The 27,557-nt window shown below is 50.1% G+C and overlaps 2 protein-coding genes across 22 annotated transcripts in view; one reads left to right on the forward strand and one right to left on the reverse strand.

The window, feature by feature from the left end:
* Window positions 1–2,354, forward strand: part of Sytl3 (synaptotagmin-like 3) — a 70,397-nt gene extending 68,043 nt beyond the window's left edge. For all 21 annotated transcript variants that reach the window (XM_087580850.1, XM_087580928.1, XM_087580875.1 and 18 more), the window contains 2 exons: window positions 733–938; window positions 2,055–2,354. In XM_087580850.1, the coding sequence (XP_087436976.1) occupies window positions 733–938; window positions 2,055–2,164 (316 nt within the window). In that variant the 3' untranslated portion in view covers window positions 2,165–2,354. The remainder of the gene's footprint in view (window positions 1–732; window positions 939–2,054) is intronic.
* Window positions 2,355–2,853: 499 nt separating this feature from the next.
* Ezr (ezrin) overlaps window positions 2,854–27,557 on the reverse strand; it is a 43,649-nt gene continuing 18,945 nt past the window's right edge. Inside the window, exons 2-13 of the mRNA NM_019357.1 lie at window positions 22,191–22,274; window positions 18,310–18,405; window positions 17,132–17,406; window positions 16,486–16,569; window positions 15,326–15,472; window positions 10,975–11,071; window positions 6,943–7,106; window positions 6,633–6,763; window positions 5,675–5,835; window positions 5,233–5,325; window positions 3,886–4,137; window positions 2,854–3,722 (exon numbers count right to left, since the gene is read on the reverse strand). Coding sequence (NP_062230.1) covers window positions 3,558–3,722; window positions 3,886–4,137; window positions 5,233–5,325; window positions 5,675–5,835; window positions 6,633–6,763; window positions 6,943–7,106; window positions 10,975–11,071; window positions 15,326–15,472; window positions 16,486–16,569; window positions 17,132–17,406; window positions 18,310–18,405; window positions 22,191–22,274 — 1,749 coding nt within the window. The 3' untranslated portion in view covers window positions 2,854–3,557. The remainder of the gene's footprint in view (window positions 3,723–3,885; window positions 4,138–5,232; window positions 5,326–5,674; window positions 5,836–6,632; window positions 6,764–6,942; window positions 7,107–10,974; window positions 11,072–15,325; window positions 15,473–16,485; window positions 16,570–17,131; window positions 17,407–18,309; window positions 18,406–22,190; window positions 22,275–27,557) is intronic.

A 27,557-nucleotide genomic window follows, 5' to 3' on the forward strand; every position in this document is an offset into this window, starting at 1 on the left:
AGTTCTTACGTGCACACATACACAAAACAGGTTATAAAACGTAAAGATTATAAAAGGAAATGGAATGTAGCATGTTTTTAAGGACCATGACTTCTAAGAAATAGGATTTAGTTTTGAGGCTTGACTGGGGATAACATTGTGACCGGATACCCAGACCTCATCGCTTCTTGAAATATCAGCCATTTGTTTTGAAATCCGTTACCATTCCCCTAGCTCAGCACCTCCTCTTGTGTTAAGCATCGTATGGTCACTCTGGGCCATTCTTAGTCACCACAGGCACTCTAGTGTCCTCAAAGCACTAATCATAGCGGGACAACCCCCCTAGCCACTGAAGCATTAAAAACATGGTGGTTTGTCAAGACAGAACCCTACGAATGTGTGTGCCCTATGGCAAGTTTGAATTTTCTGAATGTATTTACAGAATACATTCTGTAATGTATTCTGACAATGGGGCACAATGAAGCCACTTGTATACAGACCCTTGGTCCCTAGGCACTGGCTTTCATGGTAGCATGGCCACGAGATCATCATAGTGAGAACCATATACCACAGAATTCCAACTCAGCCTAAATATCTGATGTGGGATCCAGCCCTAAAAAGAAATAGGAACTTTCTAGGGAGAAAGCGCATGGACAGGCGTTGGGATCCTAACCTAGATCAGCGTAGACCGTGTACCCTCGGGGAAGGTTACATGCTGAACTGTGGCTTCAAGGTTCTGGTTTCCCCCTTCAGCTGTCTCACTCTGCCAGACCAACAAAAGCTGCGTGTGAAGTCCCCAGTACTGAAGAAGCAGGCTTGTCCCCAGTGGAAACACTCCTTCGTGTTCAATGGTGTGAGCAGCTCTCAGCTGAGACAGTCCACCTTGGAGCTGACTGTCTGGGACCAGGCCATGTTTGGTATGAATGATCGTCTGCTGGGGGAAGCCAAGCTTGGTTCAAGTAAGTCTGTTCACTTTTTGTGGGTCAGTCTCTGAGGTTCAGTGAAAAAAACCCACAGGTTTATGCCCTTAGTGACTGCCCAACACAGATCTCTGTTTCTGATGTGGAAACAATTTAGCTGGCTTTGAAACTGCCCTACCCTGTCCTAACGGGAATCCCCAAGTCCAGGTCTAACTCTGCAAGAGAGTGATAATACAGCCAAGTATTTTAGCAATTTCAATCAGATTTAGATCAGCTAAAGAAACAAAAGCTTCAGGCTTCACAACAGGCAAAGGACAGGGTTTACTTTTGTCCCTCGTGTCAATCACAAGAGGATTATTTTTGTAGGAAAAATATCTTAACCCAGACAAGCATACACCTGGAAGGGCATCACTGAGGGGACAGACAAGGGCACCATTCACTGGCTCACCAGGGGGTTGCTGACATTGTATGGTCAGCCTTCTATTGGGAGTAGGCAGGTTCGGTTCTCAGCAGGGCCCTGTACCACACAAGACCTCCCCAGTCACCTGCACTGTTCTCAACACTGCCAGCTGGGAATTACTAAACAAGACGTGAGGTTGGATTCCTTGGAATGCAAATGTTTTCTAAGCAAATCCTTCCTCTGAGAAACCCCTTCCTTGGAAAACAAACAAACAAACAAACAAACAAACAAACAAACAAACCAACCAACCAACCAACCAACCAACCCCTGGGACCCTCAGACCACCTCCAGTCTCAGAATTAACTTCCATGACTCTGTTGGGAAGAACTGAAGGCCTGAGTCCACCTCCCTTCCCTTTAGAGCAGTGGCTGTCAGCATTCCTAACTGTGGCCTTCTAACACAGTCCCTCATGTTTTATTGCTACTCCATACAGCCATTTTGCTAGTGTTATGAGCTGGATTATCTGTATCTGCTTTCCAGTGGTCTTAGGCAGCTCCTGTGAAAAGGCCATTTGGTCCCCAAAGGGGGTCCTGACCCACAGGTTGAGAACCACTGATTTAGAGCATGGACACCTAGGTTTTGGGAGGGATCCCACCTGTGCAAGGGTGGGGGCGAGAACAGGCTTCTCCTGGGAACTCGCTTAAAGGCTAAGGCGCACAAAGTGGCAGTCACATCCACCTACTCTCTCATTGCAGAGGGAGGTGCCCCGGGCTGTACCGACTCATGCTCCCAGTCCAAGCTTCAGTGGCAGAAAGTCCTGTCCAGCCCCAACTTATGGACGGACATGACACTCATCCTGCACTGAGGTGAAGCCCAAGGCGACTGCAGACCCACAAAGGTCAACAGGAAGTGAGATCATGGCAGAATCAGAACCACCTGATCACCAACAACCGACTACAGTTATGTGTGTGGTTAGGAAACAGAAAGATTACTGTCGGGGAGCCTACTGCCGACAGATGTGGAAATGTTCTGATTTCAATAAATGTTCAACAGCACCCATGACTCCCAGCATTTATTAACAAAAATGTTAGCTTTGTTTTATGTGCTTCAGAGGAAAATAAAGGTGAATGTTGTCTGCCTCCTCCCTGGTGGCAAGTCTCCCAGTGAAGGGAGCAGGGAAGACACCTTTCTGATTAGTTATGCTTCCGAGAGGTTTCTCCCATCCCCCATGCAATCAGACACAAAGCCTTGGAGAACTTTTATTGTGTGTAAATCTGGTGCGGAGTGACCTGCACAGGACATCACAACCAAAAAGGACAGTCCGGCTCAAGGAAGGAAGACAAACTGAAAACAGGAACAAGTTGTTCACAATAAACAGGCCTGAGTCCCTTCGGGGCTAGAGTCTGACTGCTCTCAGTGAAGAACTGACAGGAAGTTGAAGTGTGCGTTTTACATGCACAAAACCCACTAACATTTTTGTACAGCGGCGATTGCCACGGTCATCGGTCTCCCACCTGCCCCCGTGTCAGATCAAGTGTCGTGATTACATGGTTCTTAATGTTGAATTCTTTTATTCTGTAAAAGGTAACAAAATATACAGAACAAAACTTTCCCTTTTTAAAACTAATGTTACAAACCCATATTATCGCTTATATATAAATACTATTCTCTATAGAAGATCATTAGGTGTATCAGTCCAACAATGAATGCTAACAGGGTAAGCATGAGAATTTTGTATCGGAGAGTCCTGTACCGTACACTCTGAGGGACCGCAGGAGACTCTGCCAGCGGTCTGGAGGAAGGAGACTGTGTGGGGGCGTCCTTTAAGACTCAAATTTCAAAATCATTTTCACCCCTCAACACACAGAGATGGATCCTTCATAGAAATCAAGAACAAAATCGATTTGAGCTCATTGTAAAACTAGAGAAAGTATGGCACCCGTGTGTGAGCCACAGTGCTATTATTATCCCCAGTGACACTGAATCGCGTCATTCGGGCCAGCCCTCCGAATCCCTGCTCCGAACGGGAAGTGATTCGGCAACTGTCATAAAAATCTGGCCTGTTTGGCACTATGTGATACTATTGGAAGCAACCAGGGAGGATTCCACTGGGTCTTGGGGCAGAACATCGCCCGGTACCTGCTCTTTAAGGGACTGGAACACGGCAAGGGGGTTTCTAGACTTATAGAGTACTAAAGAGCCAAGAGTGACACCTGCCTGCTGTGAGGTGCCCTCCGCCCTTGGTCCCGGCCTGGCCTCTACATGGCCTCAAACTCGTCGATGCGCTGCTTGGTGTTGCCCTGCCTGATCTGCCGCAGCGTCTTATACTTGTCCCGGCCTTGCCGCATGTTCTCATTGTGGATGATGTCATTGTGGGTCCTCTTATTCTCATCCCGGGCCTGGGACAACTCATTGCTCAGAGTCTGAAACAGGAAGCAAGTTATCTGTTATTGACCTGCCTACCACGTGAGGTCATGGCTCCAGTCCGCACGGACTGGAGAGGAGAGGCGGCCATGTTAGGTTAGGGCAGGAGAAGGTACCAGGGGGTGGAGTCCCGCATACTGCCTCGTGTCCCTGCCCACTCACCAGCAGCTGCCGCTGCACGCGCTCGTTCTTCTCTGCCTCGGTGATCCGCTTCTCCTCGTTACGGTCGTCCAGGATGCCCTCGCTGGAGAGCTCGGCACTGTAGCCCATGGGCTCTGCTCCCTCATCCTGCAGCCCCTCCTGCACGTGGTAATTCACGGGCTCGTACACGGGCGGGGGTGGGGGCGGGGGAGCCGTCATCACCAGGTGCAGCTCCTCTTTGGTCTTCACCAGGTCGTCCTGGGCCTCTTTAGCCTTTGGAGAGGAGAACGCTGGTCACGTGAGAACTCTTTTGCACAGCCCGTCGTGTAGGAAGTGGCACGGTCTGTCATCAAGGAGCCCGGGGATTCTGCCTCCCCTTGGCTCTTGGCAAGAGTGACATTGCAACCAGAAAAATCAAGATTCCAGACCCTGGACACCCTAGAGCACCATGTCTCTCTGCCTATGTTCTCCAGCTACTGGAAGTGCCACCGTGTGAAGTCTTTACATGTATCTGGCTCTGACTGGGCCCCAGACCAAGTCTCATCAACCCGCACCCCTTTCTAACGAACAACTGCTTTATAAACGGCTTTCTTTAACTAATATTCTTACAACGAGCACTTTCCCCAAATCCTAAGTTTTCTGCTTGAGGTAGGTTAGAGAAGGCAAGGTACAGAAGGGAGACACGGGTCCAGGGCAGACCCAGAAAGGGACCCGAAGAAGCAGAAGGACACGTGGAGAGGGGCCTCTCTGAGCCTAGTGCTAAGTACTTGTTAAGAATCACACCTAGGCCCTCTAACGTCCTGGGGCTACAGGAACACAGGGGAAGCCTGGGCTGTCTGAGAGGACTCAGGATTTCAGCTATTACAGATTGGCACTGTAAAGAAGACAAGGCAGACGACACACTGGATGCTGCTCCCTCAGGGAGCAGGCTCAAAGGTGAGCGTTCAGTCACAGACCTGGGAGCCCGGGCTGTCATGGAAACCTCCACAGTTCTCCAGTATACCCCCACTGTCACTTCAGGGTCTATGACCCCGCCGCAGGGGTACCCAAGCAATTAGAATCAAAGCTAGTCCCCGGTGAGGGGTGTTTGATCACAGCTGAAGAGCGTGGGACAGAGGGACATGGTGAGGGGAAGGAATGAGTGGGCCCTTTGTTCCTCGGCTAATCCAGTGCCAGCGTGCTGCTCTACCTCGTGAACAGGGTCAAGGCCATTCCTTTGGGGATTTCTGCCTCATTAACAGAGAAGGCATCCTCAGAGGATTGTAAGAGGTTCCAGAAACTTGTGATGTGGCCTGCAGCTGAGCCCCCAGAGGTGCACCCTCCTAAGAAATACCCCAGGGCCATGCCTGGTTTCTGGGGTTCACTCACCCGGTGCTGCCACTCCTCCACCTCGTCCTCCTTGCGCCTCCGTGCCTCCTCCAGCAGGGCAATCTTGGCAGTATACTCTGCCAGCTCTGCAGCCTACAAGGGAGGGTAAAAGGGTATGCTGAATCGTTCTGGCAGAGTCCATTGGTGAAGCAACATTTGCCCACAAGAATGTACGGCCTTCCTGGTGATGAGCTGTGCCCCCTCCCTCCTCCTGCTCAGGAGACCATGTAGGCACCTCCCTGTGTCTCTGGGATCTTGAGCATCCACATCCACCCCCACCTCCCTGACTGAGGATTCAGACAGGTCCAGCCCTCCCCCCAACCCCCCTGTACAGATCTGTTTACAGCACTAGCTGAGCGCTTTGAAAGGCAGATGTCACTTGTTTGATTCCCCAAGAGCAGCCTCTCTATAATTCAGCATCTTGAAACCAGGCAATCCCTACCAGCTGCTCCTGGCTCTTTATCTGATCCTGTGCCTGTCTCTCCAGTTCTTCCTTGGCCCGCAGGGCGGCCATGCGGTCGGCCTCCAGACGTTCAGCCTCCTCCTGGGCTCGCCTCCTCTCTTCCTCCAGCTGGAGGGCCTTCTCAATCTGCTCGGAGAGCTCTGCAGAGAACATGGAGTCAGGGATGCTCAGACTCCCGGGCAGGAAATGAGCCTTAGCATCCCAGTCCCACCTCAAGTGGGCTGAAGGAGACTGAGTGAAAGCCCATCTCCCGATCACAAAGTCCTGGACTGAGTCACTGGGCTGTGAGCAGGGACAGCTCGGGGCTCATTCCTGCCGCTGCTAAGATAATTTCCTCAGTTGTGCTGAGAGACCACTGAGGAGCAGCTGGTCAGATATCATGGTTCCTGGGGCCAGGTCTGACCTCTCTGACCCTGCTGCACCCCAGTAATGGCAGCCTGAGGCAGAATAGCCTTAACGACTCATCACCTGGACTCTGACTTGGGACATAGAAATGGCCTGCTTGAATAGCATCTCTTCTCTATTCTAAAATGTCCTCAGAGGGCAGGGCTGCAGGGCAGGGCCTGGGATGTATGGTAGAGACGTCACGAGCTGGTTGTGACAGCCGGTATGTGCTGAGGGGATGTGGCATCTAACTAAAGTTCAACATTCTTAGCAGAGTGTGAGAGTGAGTGTGTGTGTGTGTGTGTGTGTGTGTGTGTGTGTGTGAGATCAATGGCAGGCACAGACAGTAATAAAGCACAGGATTGCTTTCTACTCTCAATGATGGCACTGCCATTGCTCTGTTCTGTCTGGGGGTGGGGATGGGGTTGTATTAAACAGAGACAGCACTCTTGAACAAGTTCCCTCTTGGCTGTGAGCCAACCCTGCCTGACTCTCTGGGGGAACCAACTTCGGAGTGACTGTGGGGGAAGGGCGGGCAGCATGAGCTCCTGACCTTTCTCTGCCCTCTTGGTCTTCTGCTCAAAGTCCTGCAGCCGAAGCATCAGCTCTTCCTTCTCCCGGAGCATCTGTTCCTTTTCTCTCTCTACAGTTTCTCTCCTCTTCTTCTCGGTTTCCAACTGTTGTCTGGTATAGGGAAGAGGAAGAGACAAGGAAGGAAGGGTGAGGTTCACACAGACCCAGACCTGCAGACGTAGCTGCTGGTTTGCCACTACAAGCAAAGAGATGCCATAGCTTGTGTCTGGATGGTTTGTGATAAACCAGGCGAGAACAGTTCACGGGGACGGTCCTGCCTGGTCACTCACCGCTCCAGCTGCTTCTGGTGCTTCTCCTCCCGAGCCTGGGCCTTCATCTGCTGCACCTCGATGGTGTCGGGCTTCCTGCGGCGCATGTACAGCTCGTGGTTCCCCATGCAGAGCTGCAGAATCCGCTTGTTAATTCTCAGGCGGGGAGCGTAGAACACGAAGTCCTACAAAACACAACAGGGCGGCCTTGGCCTCAGTTCCTTCAATGGCCTTCTTTCCTAAGACCACACTTCACAAGAGTTTCTTGGCTTCTCTAAAAGGCCAAAGGCCATAGAGGAGGGGGGCCAATCCCTGTATATTGAATATATGCTCAGTGGGCCAAGTGGGAGGGGTCCTGGGAATGTGCATCCACTTGTATATTTGGGTGTGTACATGCTAGATCTCGGCCTACAGAGCGAGGCTTGCACTGAGGAAGCTGGTTATCACTGGCCTCCCAGTGTACCATGTTTTTTGGTATCTGCTTCTCCAGCTCCCCAGCCTGTCACCATTCATCCTTGCCCGTCCCTTTGTGTACGCCTCACCTTAACTTCTGAGCTCCGCATCTCCTGCCAAGCCCTTCAGCTCTCGGGCTCGTACAGACTGCCCTGATACCCACTGCTCTGGATTCCTGAACCAGGGATGTACCACAGCCTTCCGGTGTCAGGCCTACCAACCATGTTGACTACCCCTGAGCTCGCCGTCACACCTTCGAGCATCCTACACTCTGTCACTCAGCCTCATGGCCACAGAACAAGGGCAACAGTATAATGGGAAGGCCATAAGACTAAGTCGGAAAAAATAGTCACAAGGAACTTGGAACAGTGTGTTAGTAGTACCTGGGACGGTAAACCCTGGCTGCTATGTGCAGAGGCTGCTTGGGCCGGCTGCCTTAATGTGCTCACAATGGAGGCGGTTTCTTTCTCAGAGAGGAGGGCAGAGCATAGTATTTGGAAACTCTGTCACCAGTATACACACACGGGTTGAGGGCCATGGCCACAGACAACCTTGCCTCCTAAGTTCTTGCTCCTTCCAGGATTAGCTTAGTTTACAGTGGGGAGGCTTGGTCTATTTAGAAATGCCTCCTGGTTCCCTCCAAATGTACCACACCAAATGGTGGCCCTTTAGTTCCCCTGACTACAGGAGGCTGCCTGGAACCCTCAACTTCCTGGGTGGGGCTCCCCTCTGGTTTCACAGACTGATTATTAAGTCACTGGGCTTCTCAGGGAGGAGTCCACAGGGCTAAGAGAAACAGGAATTTTTTATTACCCACCTATCTCTTATCGCACAGGAGAAAACAACCTTGGCCCATGGCCTCAAAGGCACAGGGCCCAAAAATGTCCCACTGTGACTCACAGGTACGTGCAAAGAAATGCACCAACTCCCCTTTAGGAAAAAACCATCACAACAATCCCAGAGTTAGAACTACAGGTTAACATGAGGCTCCCCCAACCCCTGCCTACAAGAAACAGACTCAGAAACTACTAGAAAACACTCCAGAGTTAGCAGCGGCAGCTGGATGGGTGAGGAGAAGGAATTTCTCCTGTGCCTTTGACAGAAGTCAGTTGTGACTCCAAGTTAGAGTTGTGAGTTCAAGTCCTTGGGGAACATTTTAATGCCATAAAGAGAGACCAGGGGAGGCTTTTTTCAGAGGATGGACAGCCTAGGCCCTAAAAGCAAACATCAGGTGGAAGAGTAAGGGAAACTGAACAGAGACACCCCAAATCCTGCCAGGCACAGTCCCAGACAGCTCCCATGAGGCCAAAGTCCAATCCCAGAACCATTTGGGGTCTGTCAGAGGGGCTCCTGAGAGGCTGCCCTGAGCAGCCAGCTCAGCAGGGTGCAGGCTCCTTCCAACAGTTCAAAGCCACTGAACAGCTGCCTGAGGGTGCTCTGCCTTTCCCTGGGGGCTACAGGAATGGCAGGACCTGTTCTGAAGGGAGAGGTGGCTGCCTGGACACGCTGAAAGGAATGAGCTCAGAGAGCCCACCTAGAAGTCAGAACGAGGTCCCAGATTGTCATGAGTGGGCAGGGAGATACTGCTTCCTGCCTTGCCTTCTGGAGAAGTTCTAAACATTCCCAGGGTTCCCTTCGAAAGGCTGCAACAAGAAAGAAACCCTACACCTCCTTACCTTCGGGGTTTCTGCTGTCTTTTATATTATAGTCTAACCTTTAAAATAGAGTTTTCTTGTGCCCAAAGTAAAATACTGGGATTAGGCATGGCCACTCCACAGCCCTGGGGAGGAATGGAGGGTCACTGCCTCCTTGTCATCTCTCAGCTCCTGGACTAATGCTTCCTCTGCATTTGGGCCTACACTGAGAGGCCTGGCTACCTCCTTCCCTCCCCTCAAACCGCTTCACTTTTCCCCTGAGGGCTGTTGCTAGATTCACAGTGAGAATCCTCCTCTTTGCCTGGTCTCATTGCTTTTCCCACCGCAGTGACCGTCCATTGCCACAGATCAATCCTGGGACCCTGGGCTCCTGGGGTGCATGCATGGTGAAGGGGTGATGTCTTCCTCTGCTGCTCTTTAACTTGTTTTTGGAGGCACGGTGTCTCCTCAAACCTGGAGCTCAGAAGTTGAGCTAGGCTTCCCACAGGGCCGCCTAGAGTGAACATGTGTGCAAGGATTCAATCAGATCGACCACGATTGCCTCTGCATTCTCTGACTTTCCAAAGAAAAGTTAAAACGTATGCCAGCACACACGTACACATTCTTCAACAGTCTAGCCCTAAAGGCCACCTCTACTGTCGGCTGAATTTTAAGAAAAAGAAAGAAAAAAGTTCTGAAAATGTGTGGGCACTGCACTGAGCAGAAAGCAATCTACCCAGACTTTAGAGTCGTCTTTCTAGCTGTGCAACCTCGCTGCCCACAGAGCATGGGTTCATTGTGACCCTCAGCTGGGGGTGCTGCATATTAATGGGAGCCGTTACCATGGAGCCTGGGTCTGCGTTAAACAGTTTAATTTTAAAGAACTATGTGAGTGCCCGTGGAGGGGAAAAGGAGTCACAAGTTTACTAACAGCAGGAAACATTTCAATAAAGAAAATACTTTCACAAGCCAAGTGGAGACCTGCTGACTTTACAGTTTCCAGCCTAGCCCAAGCGCCGGGAAGTAACTGAGTGTTCTGAGCCAGTTTTCTTAGAGGTTTAGCAGACATGGTGGTATGGGGCATAGACCATACTTGCCTCTCTGAGCTTAGCACTGTAACTAGGGAACAGCAACACAAAGGCACCAGGACCCAAAGTCTTTCCCAACCTATAACTGTGGTAAAAGCCAGAGGAAGCTCTTTAAAAACATCACACTTAAAAAACAAAACCTAGAAAACAGAGTTCTTGCTATTTCTACCCTACTACAGTTGTGTCTGGCCCAACACCAAGTGAAAGCTTAAATGCTAACAGAATAAAACCCAAATAAAGTTTCACAATACACCGGCCCTTTCAGCTCTTACTTTACACTCTGCTGCCCACATGATCATCTGATAGGCCAGAGCAACCCCAGGAGAAAGGTGGGCTGCCCATCGTAGACAGGAAGCAAGAGGCAGAGTGGAACCCCTGGGGACCCATCATGCTCTGAGACACTTGGAACAGTTAACTGGTAAACCCAAGGCAGTACAGAAAGCCAAATTTTGGTCCTTTGGACTTGAAGGTCTCATTGTCTGTTCTCCAACCAGCTACTGCTGAGACACTGGCATGAGCTCCACCCACAAGCTGGTATCAGGGGGTAGGCGGTCTACCCACTCGAACATTGGGCAAGCCGGGTGTGCCGCGGCAGAAGTGTGTCATTTTGGGAAGCACTTATTATCACTTGGTCAAGGTCAATGAGAACTGCCCTTTCTCTGTGTGAACACTAAGATTACATCATTTAGCTTTGGACAGACACCATATGGTCTCCATAGCAACCTCCCACGGCAGTGGTCAGTCACGTGGCCCAAAGATCTCCAGGCTTCCATTAGAGGGAAGCTTGAAGAACACTGTGTTCTGGCGACACTAGGAAGCCTCAGTATTCTCCTGAACGGGAGATTGGAAGCAGTGACCCGGTCTACACTCGAACTCACAGGAGCCTTCTTGTCGATGGGCTTGATGACAAACTTCTTGTCGTTGAAAGAGATGTTCCTGATTTCACTCCAAGGGAAGCCGATCTTCGGGGTCAACCTGGGGTTAGAAGAGAAAAGCAGCAGTTAGCTGGATACACCCTCACATGTTATGACTGAGAGACCTTAGCAAACCTCTTCAGGCAAAACACAAAGGAAGTCAGGATGCATCATTAAGAAGACCACCATGCTTAAACTGCCTTTACCATCCCAGATTCAACCAAATGGTGCAGCCAGATTTTCATCCTCAGTGTTGGGCAGCTATGGGGCATCACCCTGAGTCACCTGTGGTAAACACTCTTAATCCGGTACACTCTTTTGTCCTATTTGACCTCCCCCACATGCCTACCCTACCCAACTCCTCATACTGCCAGAGCCCCCACTTCTGTTCTGCTGGTCTGATTAATTCCTTATCAGTCAGCCAGCCAGCACTCTCCTCAGATATGTCAACAGGTTTCCTTGTCCTGGGTCCCCCAGGCCCCTTCCCTCCCCCCGTGACACAACAAGACGACACCAAAGCCCTATATGGCCTTACTACTACTCAATGTCATTACACCACTGGCCTGAATTCTGGCTTTTTCATTAAGAGATGTCAAGACTACTGTACTTTGCTTGACCACATCTCCAGCCTACTCTCCCACACTTTACCAGAAGGAAGAGCAATCCAGAAAGAAGTAAGGACAGATTCTCAAACAGACTCTCAAACTACAAGCACTGCCATCAAAAGCTGTCCTGGGCTGAGGAGATGGCTCGGCGGGCTCAGCGCCTCTCTGCAGGCGTCTGTTTTCCAAAGGCTAGGTCCAGCGTGGATGGTCCTTACGGCTTTGAGCTCAAACTGTAGCCACTCATCGCGTCATTGTAGTGTCAGAACACAAGGGCTAGAAAGTTGTGACTCACTTCTGAGTTAGGGAACTTCCTTAATTCTTAGCCAGTTGGAAAAGGAAAGCCTACAAGGATTCTCTCTTCCTGTCCTTGTCTAAAAAGAGATCACACGTGTGCCATAAGCGGGGTCCACCCAGAAGACTGGGTCCACAGGGTTTATATGTCACTGCCCTTCACATGTCACTGACTTAGAAGGTGGGGGGAGGAGCTGGACATGTGGACATGGTGATGTGTGCCTAGAATCCCAGCACTTGGAAGGCTGAGTTAGGAGAGTGGTGAGTTCTAGGGTAGCCTGGGTCACTTGTAAACCCTTGAATAAGAGGGGGAAAGGAGCAGGAGGAGGAAGAGGAGGAGGAAGAAGAGGAAGGAGGAAAAGGAAGAGGAGAAAGGAGGAAAAGGAAGAGGAGAAGGAAGGAGGAAAAGGAAGAGGAGGAAGCTGGCAATAGCGACATGGGACTCTCCACCAAGAGGAACCAGAGGTGTGTGGAGATGGCTGGTTGCTGCATGCACAGAATAGGACGGAGGCATCTTGAGATGCAAGGGAGTAAGGCTAGTCTCTGCACAGTGGAGGTAAATGTGAACTACACAGATACCAATGCCAAAGTCCCCCACAAGCTGAACCTCAAACAACATCAGCAGCAAAATAAGCGCCATCGCTCACAAATACCCCTGACTTCACGCTAATCCTGAGGAGTGAGTAACGAGAAAATACTGTCTCCTTCTGGTTATCGCATCTGTGACTGCCCCTGGATTGCTTTCTTTTTTTTTTTTTTTTTCTTTTTTTTTTCTTTTTTTTTCGGAGCTGGGGACCGAACTCAGGGCCTTGCGATTGCTAGGCAAGCACTCTACCACTGAGCTAAATCCCCAACTCCCCTGGATTGCTTTCTTAACGTGATAATAATTCTACAAAAAGTTCCATCCATGGACATTAACGCCAGTAGCTGGAAGTGTTTAAGAATCGGTGTCAGTACAGTTTTGTAGACTCTAACAATGAGAAGGGCAGACATGGCGCTGGCTGGCACTGACCCACTGGGGGCTGGACTATCCCATGGACAACACATGCTTTGGGGGGAGACCCTGAGGCACTTACCCGAAGTGCAAAGCTCAAATATGACTGTGTGTGAAACTCAAGCTGAAGCCTTTCTAAAAGTCAATGGAAAGCCCAAAATAGCAACGGTGAGACCACTACGGTGTTTCGTTTCTTGGGATGAGTACAGGTGCCACAGTTCATGGTGAGGCACATCTTATCTGAGGCGCCACCAGCCCCAGGCTGGAAAGCACTACACCTCAGAAGCCATCCTCAGTGACCCAGCGGATGGAGTGTGGTCTCCAACCAGCCCACAAAGCTCCCCCAGGACCTACTCTCTTAGAGATGTGAACCTGAACCAGGACTGCTACCCACACTTCATGACGAGCAACACGGGGAGGCGGGGGGGGGGGAAGGGATGCTGGCAAGAGACTAAGAACCCAGGGCCAGCCTCATGTCCTAAGTCCATTTATTCTTCTGTCAGTTTTGGTATGAGGGTGTCAGGACTCATAATCCAGCCTACTGGACGTCTGTGCAGGACGCCCATAGGGGGTGAGTTGGGGGGGATGGGGACTATGTAAGCCTACCTCCCCCTCCTCCTTCCAAGCCCAGGGTTAAAGAAAGGGGACAGACAAATGCTTTCAGTACCCCTGTTCCCATTGAACTGTGACATATACCATGAAAAGGGGTTCCCCAGGAGACATTTCCCAGCCAGAGCCCATTTAATTTCAAAAAGGCTATGATAAGATATATCTGTTTATTTGTGTATCAGATTACTCCTATTAACAATGTATCAAGAATATCCAATCCCCGCCATTAGTTCTATTGGTGAAGGATGCAATTCAACACCGGGGCCCCTAGAGCTCTGGTCCCTCCGAGCCCAGAACCATCTCCCACAGCTACTGCAGGCGGGAAAGAACTGTGCTTTTAGCTGACTCAACGCCCACTTAAATGCCTTTCCTCTGAAGAGAGGGCATGCCTCCTCTAGAGGGTATGGTGATGGGAGCTGAGCTGCCCACTGCTACCAGGAGAGGAGGAGGAAGAACTGGGAGGACGGCAGCTGGCTGCTGAATGGGAGCCTAGGAGGCGAGGGGAGGGACCAGTAGGGCACAGTTCAAATTTTACTTGGGGGAAAAAAAAGCAACATTTCTGCAGGCTGAGGTGGTTACAGGCTGACATCAGCAAGTCCCTGCCTACGGGTGTTTCTTACAGCTGGAAAAACCTGTTTGGACAGACCTCACCAGGGCTTGTTGCAAAATCTGGCTGTTCAAAAATGGAGTTAAAGGACAGAGGCAGCTTCCCGCATGCATTTCGACAAGGGCCAGGGCCCGGTGCTCTCTGACTCAGTGCACAGCTTTTGGCACGGTTACGGCTCACAGGCCCCAGGCTCCCCTCCAGGTTTGGAGGAAGGACTGTGGCCTGGTTCTGAGAGCTCCTTCTGACTCTGTTTCTCTACCAACACTGCACCATGCTAGCAAGCAGCAAGTCTCCCTTCTGGTTCTCCAAGGGTTCAGGGTTCCTGGGACATTCGGAACGGGTTGTTTATATTTTAGACAGGGTCTCATCATGTAGCCCTTGCTGGCCTTGAATCCACAGAGCTGCCACTAACTGGATTCTTTATGTACGTGTCCTATACTATCAGCAGGTCCAGTGTCCTACATAGCTCCAGAGAGAGACCACAGGGACAGGGTCAGATCTGGGGGGCTGACAGGAGACAAAGCAGAGCTCCACATCCCGACACACTTCATGGGACTCAGCTGTATCCCGGGGCTCTAGGCCTCTATGTTTCACAGATAAAACCTACGAATACTGGGGACATCAAGACCCCGGGGGTATTCTTGTCTCACGGCTCCACAGCCAGAGCTAATTGGCTGTGCTCAGGCAACCACCAGGACCACCTCCCTCACCTTTGGTGAAGCAGGATGGTTTTCCCTGGCGGGAAGAAGCCATCTGTGGGGCAAATGCCTGCAGCTCTGACAAGAGGCTCTCAGTGCCAGGCAGCTCTCTTTCTACGACTCCGCTCACAGACCTTGCTTGACAAAGTAATGGCTGGGAAGCAATTAGACACCTTCTGCAGGCTCAGGGGATTTAACTAATTGTTCATACACGCAGGCTGCTGCTTACAGAATCCTAGAGTGTCTGGTGGCATTACCGGCATTCCTGGTTAGATTAGCACATGCTTTAGCCAGGAATCCACCCTGGGCGCTCCATAGGGCTCAGGGTCCTATAGTCGCTGCACTCCAGGCCTTCCCTTGCTACAGGCTCCTTGTGGTGCAGAACAGATGTCCAAGGTGCTAACTTCAAGGTCACCATGACGATGATGCTAGCACAGTCCAACACACACGACTGGCACTTTCGACTGTTTTCCAGACCTGCTACCCCAAAGCTAAAATCAACTTAACTCACTTGTCATCTTTCTCATAAATGTTAAGTCCAAGGGCATCCACTCCAAGCCAAAGATCTGTTCCTTTCTTGTTTTTGATCTCGAAATAGTTGATCCCATACATTTCCAGGTCCTGGGCAATCTTCAGGTATTCGAGCATAGCACTGTCCCTAATGGGAAAGAAAACTAGGTGTTATAGCTAGCAGCATTCACACCCAAACACACAGGCCTCTGCTTACTCTTGAAGTGAAGGCCAGTCATGCAGAGTAGAGTGAGCCATGGCATACAGGCAGGCAGGGCCTGGAGCTACCAAAGACAGCGGAGATGAGCTAGGCCTGCAAGCAGCTCCATGAGAGGGGCCTATCCTGTCTGGAGCCCTGTAATTTACCTGCCCCATGAGTTCAGTTAGAACCCACTGATTTGCCCTGGTTTCTAAGGAGACGAGTTTTTTGTTTCTCTTTATTCTCTTGCTAGGGATAACCCTGACTCCTGCATTCAAAGAACAATCAGGGATCCCAAGAAAGGACTCTCAAAGACTCCTGGTCCACTCAAGGCCTCTGTAAGGAAGCAGTGGGGCTGTGTACAAGGCTGAGGCAGGGCCTGGGGTCTTCATTTGAGTTTCCTAAAGCCGCATGCTTCTGTCCCTCAAGCTTCACTGGCTCCCTCACCCGCAGCCTGTGCTTACATTATAGATAGCATATATTACATTAAGGCAGTAACCTTAATAATCAAGTCAGCTAAAGCTCCCCAACGAGAGACAGAAACCGGATTCACTGGCAACCAGCGCTCCCCTCAGCCAAACGAGTGTCAGCCACTGGGCCTTCCACTGAAGGGTGGTTAGCACTAGAGAGCATTTGATTCTTCAACTGAGTTGTTTCTTTCCCCAGACAAGAACACCAGGCCTTGTTTAAAACACAAAACTCGGGGCTGGGGATTTAGCTCAGTGGTAGAGCGCTTACCTAGGAAGCGCAAGGCCCTGGGTTCGGTCCCCAGCTCCGAAAAAAAGAACCAAAAAAAAAACAAAAAACAAAAAAACAAAACAAAACAAAACTCAAACTTTCTTCCCCAAGGGAAGCCCACTTGTCTGTCTTGGACTTTACCAAGCACGGAGACCACGCGCTGACCTATCTGGAAGAGCTACCTGCAGTCCCAGGGAAGGGATGCTGAAAAGGCAGGCACTCACTTGAGCATCCCTCGGTGTTCTGCGTGCCACACCTGGATCCGGTCCTCCCACTGGTCCCTGCTGAGCTTGTGCTGGTCCATGACTCTGGGTTTTGGGAAGGAGAGATGCAGGACGGTCACCTTCAAGGGCTGTGGGATGTGAGCCTCCAGGCCACTTCCCTTGAGCATTCAACCCCTTACTTTTCTTTTGATTGGGACAATCGTGGCTTTTAGTTTCTGATTTTCTTTCTTGAGCATAAACCTGAAGATTTAGCCTTTCAAATGACATATTCCCACTGGGAGTTTTTAAAAATTATTTTAAATAACCTTTTCTTCCAAAGGGGGTCCCTTTTTGCCACCATTAGTAAGGACAGATTTTCCAGAGGTCAGGTTACTGTATACTGCTTAGGCAGAGCTCAGCAGGCAGGTCAGAAAGGGGCCTGCCCCTCAGACCCATGAGGAAGGGACACCGTACCCTGGCTGGGTCTCAGTTAATCATCAGGGGGGCCTGCTGGCCCAGAACATTCCAAAGCAAGCGCTTAGGAAAGTACCCGGGACCCAGCCTAAGGGAGCACTTCGCCTTGACAAAGTTGCCCGCTCCCTCTCACACCTCCTGCTCTCTCCTCCGATTCAGGGGCTTGTGCTCACCCAGGCCAGCCTCGGCTCACCTCTGAGGGATAAGTCTCTCGGAGCTGAGGTACCCAGACTTGTGCATTTCCTTGTTATAATCTCCGAACTTGGCCTGAACGGCATAGGACCCCAGGAGCACGGCTGTCTCTGGGGGGCAGTAGATCTCATCGCTGAGGATCCCTTCCTTGACTTGCAGGAAGAAGAGCTTCTGTGTGATGTCCTGGATGAGCTCATCAGCCACATCCTCGGGGTAGAACTTGGCCCGGAATTTGAACTGGACAGGGTTCTCCTTTCGAACCTCCTGTGCAGAGACCTGTGAGACGGAAGGCAGTTCTCAGCGCCGACTTCAGGCCATTCCCGTGCACCAGTGACTCAAATTTATCATACAATTATCACTGTTATCATGTGAGAGTGTCCCAGGCTTGCTTCAAACTAGTTGCATATGGAGGATGGTCTTGAACTTCTCATACTCCACATCCTGAGCCCCGGGATTAGGGCACTCCCCACCATGCCTGGTTTACACGGGGCTTTGTGCAAGCACTCTACCAACCCAGCCACGTTCCCTAGCCCTGAAATTCATCGCTGTAGGGTGTGAAGTGGTTAGTCAGTCCAAAGCACTCACACGCTGCTGGAAACCGGCTCACCCCATCCTCATTTCTTGAGGCCATGATAGCATTCCGAGAGAACTCATTTAGGGATGATCACTGTCCTTCCTGCTGTGGCCTGCCCGTGAACTGACCCTCACCCTCCTTACAGTGACACAGAGAAAAGCAGAGCCTGCCAGGGGTCTGAAGAAAACACACTCAGCTGACGACTTCATTATTTCGAGTGGGGTTACCCAATCTTTGGAGCTAGAAGATAATTTAGGGTGGACTCCAACAAAGCAGCAGCAGGTTCTGACAATATGGTGTGTGATTCATGATTTCTAGATTAACCTCGTGGGAAAAAAAAGTCCTTTAAGGCCAACTAAAAGTGAGACAGTTAACCATTACCCGCCCCAACAGGGGAGCCAGGAGGAGCAGTTACGATTAGCCTAGATCTAAATCTAATCCACATTCTCTCTTCCTGGAAGCGTGCAGCCTCTCTGTCTACAAAAATCTTTACACAGATAGCAAGGAACAAAAAGACAAGGACTTTGTTGGAGCATCCTGGTTTCAACGTCCACGGAGCTGACCAGCTCCCAATTGCTAGCCTGTAAATAGTTAACCCTACTTACCTTTTTATCAAGTTTCAGCCAGGTAGGAAATCCTTTATTGTCTACATACTGGAGGCCGAAGTACCACACTTCCCGGAGGCCAATGGTCTTTACCACCTGTGTGAGAGAGAGGCCGCCATGAGAAAACACAGGCACCAGAACCAGCAGGCGGTCCCTCATGTTCAGCAGTCCCCTGAGACTTCTTGGTACAAGGAATAGGCAGAGTCTCAACTTTAACCTATGACTCACAGATGTCAGGTCAAAGCACAAATGACACACGTTAGCCTGAATCTGGCCAGATGCAGCAGGTTTATCTGTCCGTTATATAAATTCTCGCTCACACCCCCTTACTTCGGGCTGCGGGGCAGACTGTGACGAGCACGCAGACCCGACGGTCCACCTCCAGGAATGTCTGTCTAGGCGTACTGCCCAGCATCAGGGTGCCCAGGTGAAGCTGGTTCCAGGGTTGTAAGAGTCTGGTAGGCAGAGGGTACTACTTGGCTGTTCTCGTGTCAAGAGCCTTCAGAAAGGTGAAATTCTCATAGATATGCTAAGATGGCAATCGCGACTGTGGCAATCGACAGGAGGGAGAACTTCCTATGTTCTGTTGTTAAGGATCTGCAGGAGCTGTCCTCGTGAGGAAAGTCTTTAGGACAGAGAAGCAGTGACTGATCATCTGCACTGAGTCCCAGAGGCAGGGGACTGGCTCTGTGGGTTCCCGGCACCCATGTCAGGAGGCTCACAACAGCCGACAACTCCACCTCCAGGGGATCTGACACCCTCTCTGGCTTCTGCGGGCATCTGCACTCGTACAGGCACGTGATTAAAAAAATAAAAAGAACTAAGCCCTAAATTTCAGATGTTTATCATTTTAAATGCCATGACGAGCAACAACATTAAACCTTTAGAAAAGATTTCCATGCTTTCTCACAGAGTTCCTGTACTGCTTAAGGTAAACACAGTAGACTGAACACACGAAAGCACACAGGAAGCCAGGGGTGAAGGTACACACCAAATCCCAGCTTTCAGGAGTGTGGGGGCAGAGTGAGAGTTAGAGGAAAAAACCATAGGTACAAGGCAACTGCTTAAATCTGAAATCTCTAACAAAATCCTGGTCACACCCATTGATTGCCTTTAAGGAGGGTGGGGGGAGCAGGGGCAGCAAATGCTTGCTTCCACTCCAGAGTCTCTGCTTATTAACTGTCCTGTGCCCTATTCACCCTCTCCCTCTACTCACCCCACAAAACAGTGGGGATAGACCACATGCAAGATTTTACCACAGGGTGGTGTGAAGGAGATTCAGCTTCTTACTCTGCTCCTGGGGCCTTGTGAAGCCCATGCCTTTGTGCCGAGTGCAGAAGGGACTCCATGTCCACTCCTGCCGAATTCCTATTTGAAAGCCAGCACCTTATCAAGGTGACATAAGGTTGCACGGGGTCGTCCTCCACACAGAGCAAGCAGGTGCGGGCTCTTTCCACCCATCCATCCACCCAACTGCAGCCTCAGCCTAGTCCTGACCAGCTAGTAAGAACATCTGTCCATTTGACCTCCCCCTCCACTGCTCTTGCCTTCCAAGGACCACCCAGAGTCCTCTCCTGCATCTGTGTGGGTGAACATGCCAGTCTGTAAGCATCCCACACAGCCACCAAGGTGAAAAGTTGCCCCCCCCCGTGGCCCTGACTTGCCACCCTCCTTACTCTTCCCAATGAATGGTCTTCAGCGTTTGTAAAGCTTGGGCTTCTCCACAACCTTCCCTCAGCACATTCTGAAACCACACCACAGGTCATAGGTCCTCCCTATAGGGGAATCCCACACCCCCATAAAGCCATCTGTTCTCATTGCCATCAAGGGCCTATGATTCATCTCGCAGCCTCACCCAAAGGAGTGTCTCAGCAGTCTGGGGTTGGCCCTTCCCTCTGCCTCAGGAAGGGTTTGGGTGACTGGCCTTAGAAGGGAAGGACAGGGATACCAGGTTCAGTCAACCCCAAGCGGGAGCTGAAGTGCTGTCCCATCCCTCCTGTCCCCCCAGAATCCAACCCCAGTTCTTGCTCCATATGGCTCTCCAGCAGGAGTCCAGTGACCGGCTGCAGCCTGGTCTGAGAGGAAAGAGGCTGCTACAGAGGCAGGAGCAAGCTTCCTGGACTTTGGTCTGTGACTATGGTCTCACCTTTCCACTCATATACACTTTCCCTCACCTCTCCACTCATATACGCTTTCCCGCTCTGCTTTGGAAGCAGTCCTGCCTGTGGTCCCACCACTCGGGCAGACAAGGACAGAGGTGCTCAGGAGCCAACACTGGGGGGCCAGGGCGCTGCTCAGGCTTAGGACCCGGACGTGGTGCCACAGGGACTCAGGGGCTGTCTCCAGCCTCCCTTGGGAACTTTTCAGAGGTGACCTTTAGATTTCATCCTTAATCCAGCCTCACCCCCGAGCAGGGAATATCTTAAATCTCACTAGAAGAGAACAACCTTCAAACAATGGTGACTGGCAGCCCTGACCCACCCCAAGCCCGGCAGAACAGGTCTGGGCATGCTCTGGCACCAAACACTGTGCTGCAGAGCCACCTGGCACGGCCCTGTACTGACTTTCCCGAGGAGACTGATCAAGCATGGGGCTGTACCACTTGGAACCTCCAAAGGAGCTGGAATTCCCTTCCCAGGATTCCCCAGCACCAGAGCTCTTTTTCAGGCTGGCCCTGGAGTGCAGAGTGCCACCCCCATAGGCAGTGGGGCCACTTGGGAGGGCAAGCTCTCAGATCAGGTGCTGTGTGTGACTCATCCCTGGCCTTCCTCACATCCCCACACCCTCTCCCACTCTCTAGAATCAGCAGCTCAGAAGGAGGCAGAGGGAGGAGCCCAGGGAGGGCCTGGATGCCAAGGGTGGGCTCTGACCAGTGTTACACACCACCTTCAGCACATCCCTTGGCACTGTCTGGGCCCATTTAGTCTATGAGGTCGGACAGAGAACTAAAAAGCCAAGGAGGGTTTTCCAAGCCCTGCCCTGAGATGGGAATGAGAGGTGCGCACCTCCCCATTTTATGCCATAGTCACGTAGAACATTCTGGAAAGGCTGCTTTAGAACACCAGTGCTCTGCAGTGAAACTGCCTGCGGGAGCCGGCTACCTCATGTGGTTTGTTAAAAAACAGAATACAGGATAGTCTCTTTCCTCACGAAAGCAAGTGGGACCACAGGGCTGATGTGCTGAGAACCACTCCCGGTGTCAGATATGCTGTGCCGTGTCCTTGTCACAGCGTTCTTCTCGTATTAGCGAAGCTGCTCTGTCTGATCCGCAAAAGAGGATTCTAAATATGACAGAGACAGCCAGCTATATGGCCCGGATGCCAGGTGTGGTCTGTGGACTATCTGCGTGGCCCACAAGATAAGAATTCCGTTTTGTGTTTTGTTTTGTGTTTGGAAGGTTCAGGAAATCCCTTTAAAACTTTGGTGCTCCACACGGATTTTATTTGACAGGGCCATGCTCACTCAATTCCCGGGTCTGTGGCAGTGAAAGAACGAGCAGTTACGACAGCACAGACCACATGGTCTGCGAACCTGAAAGACTGGCTGTGGCCCTGTGCAGAAAGAGTTTGCTGACCAGTGGCACACAGCTGCTAATGCTAGAAAATGTTTTCTAGTCTACTTTGGGAAGGGCTGGGCCATTAGACAAAACTGTACTTGGGGTAGTGGTGCTATGAAAAACCCCAGCATCAAGTCAGTGCTGCCAACTAAGAATAGTTACCAAAAAGACCTGCGCTCCACCCCCCCAGAGGTGTTTCACTGAGGCTGCTGCCGTGAACAGCACCGTGCTTTCTCAAAGGCCCTTGTGAACAAACAAGGTAACTTGCTTAGAAGACAAAAGGACTGGTCCATTACAAACTTCTCCTTCCCAAAGTCAGACCGACCTGATCAAAGAGCTGCTTCCCGGTGGTGTTTGGCTGGATGGCAAACTCCAGCTCTGCATCCATGGTGGTCACGCGGACGTTGATCTGGAAAGCAGGAAGAGAAAGCCTGAATTTCCGTTGTCTTGCCGTGGTGGTCTCCTCACCCTCCCACTTAAACCCAGAGCTGCTGGGGGGAGGCCAGCTGCACACCCCTCTGTAACATCTGCTTTCAGTGCTGATCACAGAACACCTGCCACGGGCGGGCCACAGCTGACGAAGCCTCGGCAGTACAGGGTCTGGGGTTCGAATGCAGCCTCGCCATGCCAATAACACATCTGTGTCGAGGCATGTAACACCTTTAGTAATACATTTTCCTGTACCATCCCGTGACCCCTGCCCTCCCAGCAGCTGGTGGAGGGACAGGGCAGCGGAGGTACCAGCAGGATGTTCACACCAAGGCAAAACATAGAGGAGGGGTGAGGGGCTACATGCCTGGTAGTCTGGGGACATTATTAACTGACATAAAAAAAAAAAGGTACAATGAACAAACTTCAAAATAAAAGAGGACAGGGCATCAGGCAGCCATTTAAAATGCTAATTATACACCAGAAACAAAGAAAAGGACAACTAAAAATAAAACTGCAACAAGCATAAATGGTGCCAGTCCACCAGCTTACATGACAGACTTAAGAGGCCGACAGGGGACGCTGCATTAGAATGGTGCCCCACCCCCTACCACATACACTCTCAGGGACACACTGAGTGATCCAGTGCCTGGGAGGGCCTTAGGATGTTCTTACTCTCACCCTACTGGGTTTTGTTATTGTTCTATATAAACTAGTTGGAGCTGGAGAGTTGGCTCCCCAGTTAACATCCATTGCTCTTGCAGAAGACCCAGGTTCAGTTCCCCAGCGCCCACATGGTGGTTCACGACTCTCTATAACCTGTTCTGGGGATCTGACGCCCTTTTCTGACCTCCATAGGCACCAGGCACACATACATGCATGCAGGATATAAATATATATACTATTTATCATATACATTAATATATTATAATATATACTATATACAGTGTTTCATGTGTACTATATATCATATAGTTATAATATATAGCATATATAATGTTATATAATATATAGTATATAACATACACTATATAAATATAAATTGTGTATTATATAGTACATATATTATATAATATATTTATATAATAAGTGTATATATTTATTCAAATTTTTTATTACTATAAATTATATAAAATGAATGATTTATTAAAAAATCATACATTACATATGAATTTTTAATTTTTTTATTACAAAAAGGTCAAGATGGCTCTCACATCTTGTGCCTGAGGAACCTAGGCTTACTATGTATAGGAAAGCTCTCACTGACTCTTCCACATTCCCCCCCCCCCACAGAGAAAGACCGTAGCACACGGCAGCTGTGATGCTTAGGCATGGGGGATACAGACAGGACCAGGGGGCCTCTTCCCGGCACAGGTGACCTGTGGTGAGGACTGAGTGAGTCAGTTAGTAGCCCACGGAGCAGAGTATCCAGCCAGGATGCAACAGCAGGGAGCAGGCACCAGGAGTGAGCTCCTTCTCCAGAGGCTGAATCTGTCCAGTGTCTCTCGCAGTGGGACAGCTTTGACCCCCACACTAGGGAGGCAGGTGCAGGCAGATCTCTGAGTTCTGGCGTACATATTGAGTGTCACTATCAAGTTCACTATCCAGGGCTACACCATGAGACCCTACCCACCCCCCAGCCCCCCAAAAAAACACAAGAAGGAAGAGGAGGGGGAATGGAAGACTTGCCCCTAATGTGAAAGGCTGGAGAAACTAAGGGATTCTCTAACACCTGTCCCAGATGCCCGGAGGCTTGCTAGCTGGCATAGGAGAGGTAGCATTCTCCAGATTGTGAAAAACTGTCTCTGCATATCTGCAAGTTGAAGAACTGAGATTTACTGCAAAGAAGCTCGATGTTATGTTTTAGTATGATTTTTAAAACTTAAAATGGTAGTCATCTCCTGATAGCAATATCTTCCTTTTTAAAAAAAAAAGCCATTAAGAAGGCACAGGCCAGCAGATCTTCAGTGAGCACTGGTTAAGGCATAACAACAGGGCAGGATAAAGGCAGAGAATACCCAGGAGCAAGGCTTTCTTAAGGTAGGGAATCTCCAGAGGCCAAGGCCAGTGATTACCACAAGGAGATGCTGTAAGGACTGTGGAGATGGCTCAATGGGGAAAGTATTTGACATCAAAGCCCGAGGACGAGAGTTTGCATGACCAGACCCGAGACTAGCTGGGATTGGAGCGCTGGTAGTTACACGAGAGACCTTGGTAAACAGAGTGGGCATCGATGAAGGAAGATTACCAACATCAACTTGAAGCCTTGGTAGGCATGTGCACACATATGCATCTGCCCAAACGTGTGTGCCCATATCTGCACACACACGCGCGCGCGCACACGCGCGCACACACACACACACGCACGCGCACACACACACACACACGCAGGCACATGTATACACACACAGTTGATATCAACCACTCTGAGAGCTACATGAAGCCATGAAGCATATTATTTAATAATTTAAGTTGTAATATCCATCTCCTCTTTGAGGCTTTTCTTTTTTGAGACAGTATGTAGCCCTGACTGGCCCAGAACTCACTATGTAAACCAGATTGGCCTCTAACTCATGGGCAGTCCTCCTGCCTCTGCTAGCACTATAGGCATATGCCACCGTACCCAGCTATGTGTCACATTAGGGTTCTGATTAGGTTTTATTCAGTTCAAAGTTCAGACAACTCTGGAGGGTAAGCAGGTAGCTTTGTAAGTACTTCTGCTGAGGTAGGCTAGAACTGCTCAGTTGAATGCAATGTGCATTGAGCTTGCTCAGGTCTGAGTGAATCTGTAAATCCATACCTCCCACTGCAGGGGGTCGATCTACACAGCAGCGACACAGATGGTTTCCCTCCACCAGCCCTATCCAAAAGGACAATCCCTAACTCTGATCTGGGAATAGCCAGACTTAAGAATCTTCCCTAAACCACGTGTGGTGGTGCACACCTTTAATCCCAGCACTGGTGAGGCAGAGGCAAGAGGAGCTCTGAGTTGAAGGCCAGTGTTGTCCAGGGCAGCCATGGATACAGAGAGAAACACTGTCCCAAAAGACCCAAAACCAAACCAACCAACCAAACACAATCTTGATCCTCAAGACAGATGTGCCAGTGTTTCCACCAAGGAAGGTGCTGGCATCCGGATGCACAGTGATCATTCCATAAGCACCATAGAACCCTCTGAAAGGACATGAACCCCATTTGCCCCCATTTAAGGACCAGGCCTGATTTTGAAAAAAGGCATAAGGCACCAGTTCCAGGAACAGACCATAAGTCACCAACTCCAGGGATAGATCATAAAACCGCTTCCCAAAGAACAGTCTGGGAATAATCACAAAAATGGGGAAATATCTTAACTCAGAATGGGCCATCTACACTGGGCAGCCCTACCTTATCCTACAGTTAAACGTTTGTGACACAGGAATACAGACACCTGAACACCTATGACCCCCTAGCCTGCTTGCCTTTATCTGGGATCACCATTTCAAAGAATGGTTGAGCCCCACATACTGGCTGTTCCTGCAGAATAAACACTCTTTGTCTTTGCACACTGGGTCTGGGGTCTTCCTTCAGTGATCTCCAGACCCTTGCATTTTCAGTGTCCCTCAGAGCCAGTTCCTAAGCACAAGTGTTAGAAGTCATCCAGAACAGAACAAAGAGCTAAATAGTCCTATGGACAGGTGGAGAGTCCCGAGAAACAACTGTCTACTCACAAACTCACAAAGCCAAAGGAGCACAGGGCCTGTGGCAGATCTCATTGTCTTGAGAATTTGCATGTCAGTAGCAATGCTGGGTGTAGCTCAGAGCTTTTACTCCTGGGGGTCCTGGATATCCCCACCTCCTACCCCCCTACCCCGCCTCGCAATGCCAATATCTAAGTCAGCACAAACACTTGTGTACATATGCACATGTGCGCGCATACGCACACACATTTATTTAACACAGTCATTTAAAATCCAACCCCAACACCCCCCCCAAAAGTAGAATTTATCTCAGGGTTGCCAAAAATACCATGAAGCATGCGTCCCCCTATCCTGGCCTAGAGAGGGTGGTTGGACCAACAGGGAAGATTAAAGTTAACACAAGTTCCCTCTTGTGCCCCTCACAGCGGTGAGGCTAATGTAAGATAATTCAGACCTAGGGTTCTAAGACGTTAAAATCCCTAAGCAGCTGTTCATAAACACACTCAACTTGAAATAGAAACTTAAAATATGTGTGGATGTGTAGCACTCCTCAGGTTAATAATAATGGAGCCTTCCTACAGCTACTGAAAGTCAGAACTTCAGAATGACTTATCTTGACCTGAGATGGCTCCAAAGGTTAAGCGAGGAGGGGTGGGGGAAACCAAGCCTGACTTGAGTTTGATCTCTGAGTCTCACAGGACGGAAGGAAAGGACAGACTCCCTCAGAGTGTACTCTGACCTCCACATGCATGCCAGCGCACCCTTGTCGCCCCAATAAATGTAATTTAAAAACCCTTTCTGAAGGACGTTATCTTGGACCCAGCCAGGTTATATGGTAGGCCTGATATTCCAGTCCCTTTTGGAGAGTGAGTTTGTAATAAACACGTGCACATTTCACCTTGAACCTACTGAGTAGCTCAGGCAGTGGCACGACTTAGCTGGACAGTTTTTATTTTGGTGGCAAGGGCCAGTTTCTCATTTCCTGCCCGAACTGGTGGAGGTTTGTTTGTTTTTAAAAAAAAATCAACTGCCTAAAACCGAAAGTGGGGATGAACTAAATTTTTTTGTTTCTAAGGAACAAGAATGAAACTGGCCAGTATAAAAGAAAATTGTTTTGTTTTTGCTTTTAATGAAATGAAGCTAGCATTTCACAAGCATTTACACTGACCACCCAACCACAAAATGCACATTGTTTAGTATAGGTGTGGAACAGCGGCCTGACTCCGCCCACCTAAGCACTCAGTCACTTAGCCTAAATCTACTGTTCCCAGAACCAAGGAAGTTTCCTACTCGTGGCTATCGCCCATGTTTGGGCCTCATTCAGGACCTGTGGACACCATAAAGAGAACACAGCCCCCCCTCCCCCCCACTATCTTGGGTCCTCTGCGCCTCTCTCTCTCTCTCTCTCTCTCTCTCTCTCTCTCTCTCTCTCTCTCTTGTGGGTTTCAGCAGCTCCTCTGGATCCGATTCTTAGAAGCCCACCTATCAGTCTCAGAGTCTAGGAACCTGTACCTTCCTTTTGTTATTTTGAGAAAAGGTCTAGGTATATAGCCTAGGTCAGTCTAGAACTCACCACCCTCCTACCT

This window comes from Rattus norvegicus, chromosome 1 (assembly GCF_021556685.1).
Source record: "Rattus norvegicus strain SHRSP/BbbUtx chromosome 1, alternate assembly SHRSP_T2T, whole genome shotgun sequence".
NCBI lineage: Eukaryota > Metazoa > Chordata > Mammalia > Rodentia > Muridae > Rattus > Rattus norvegicus.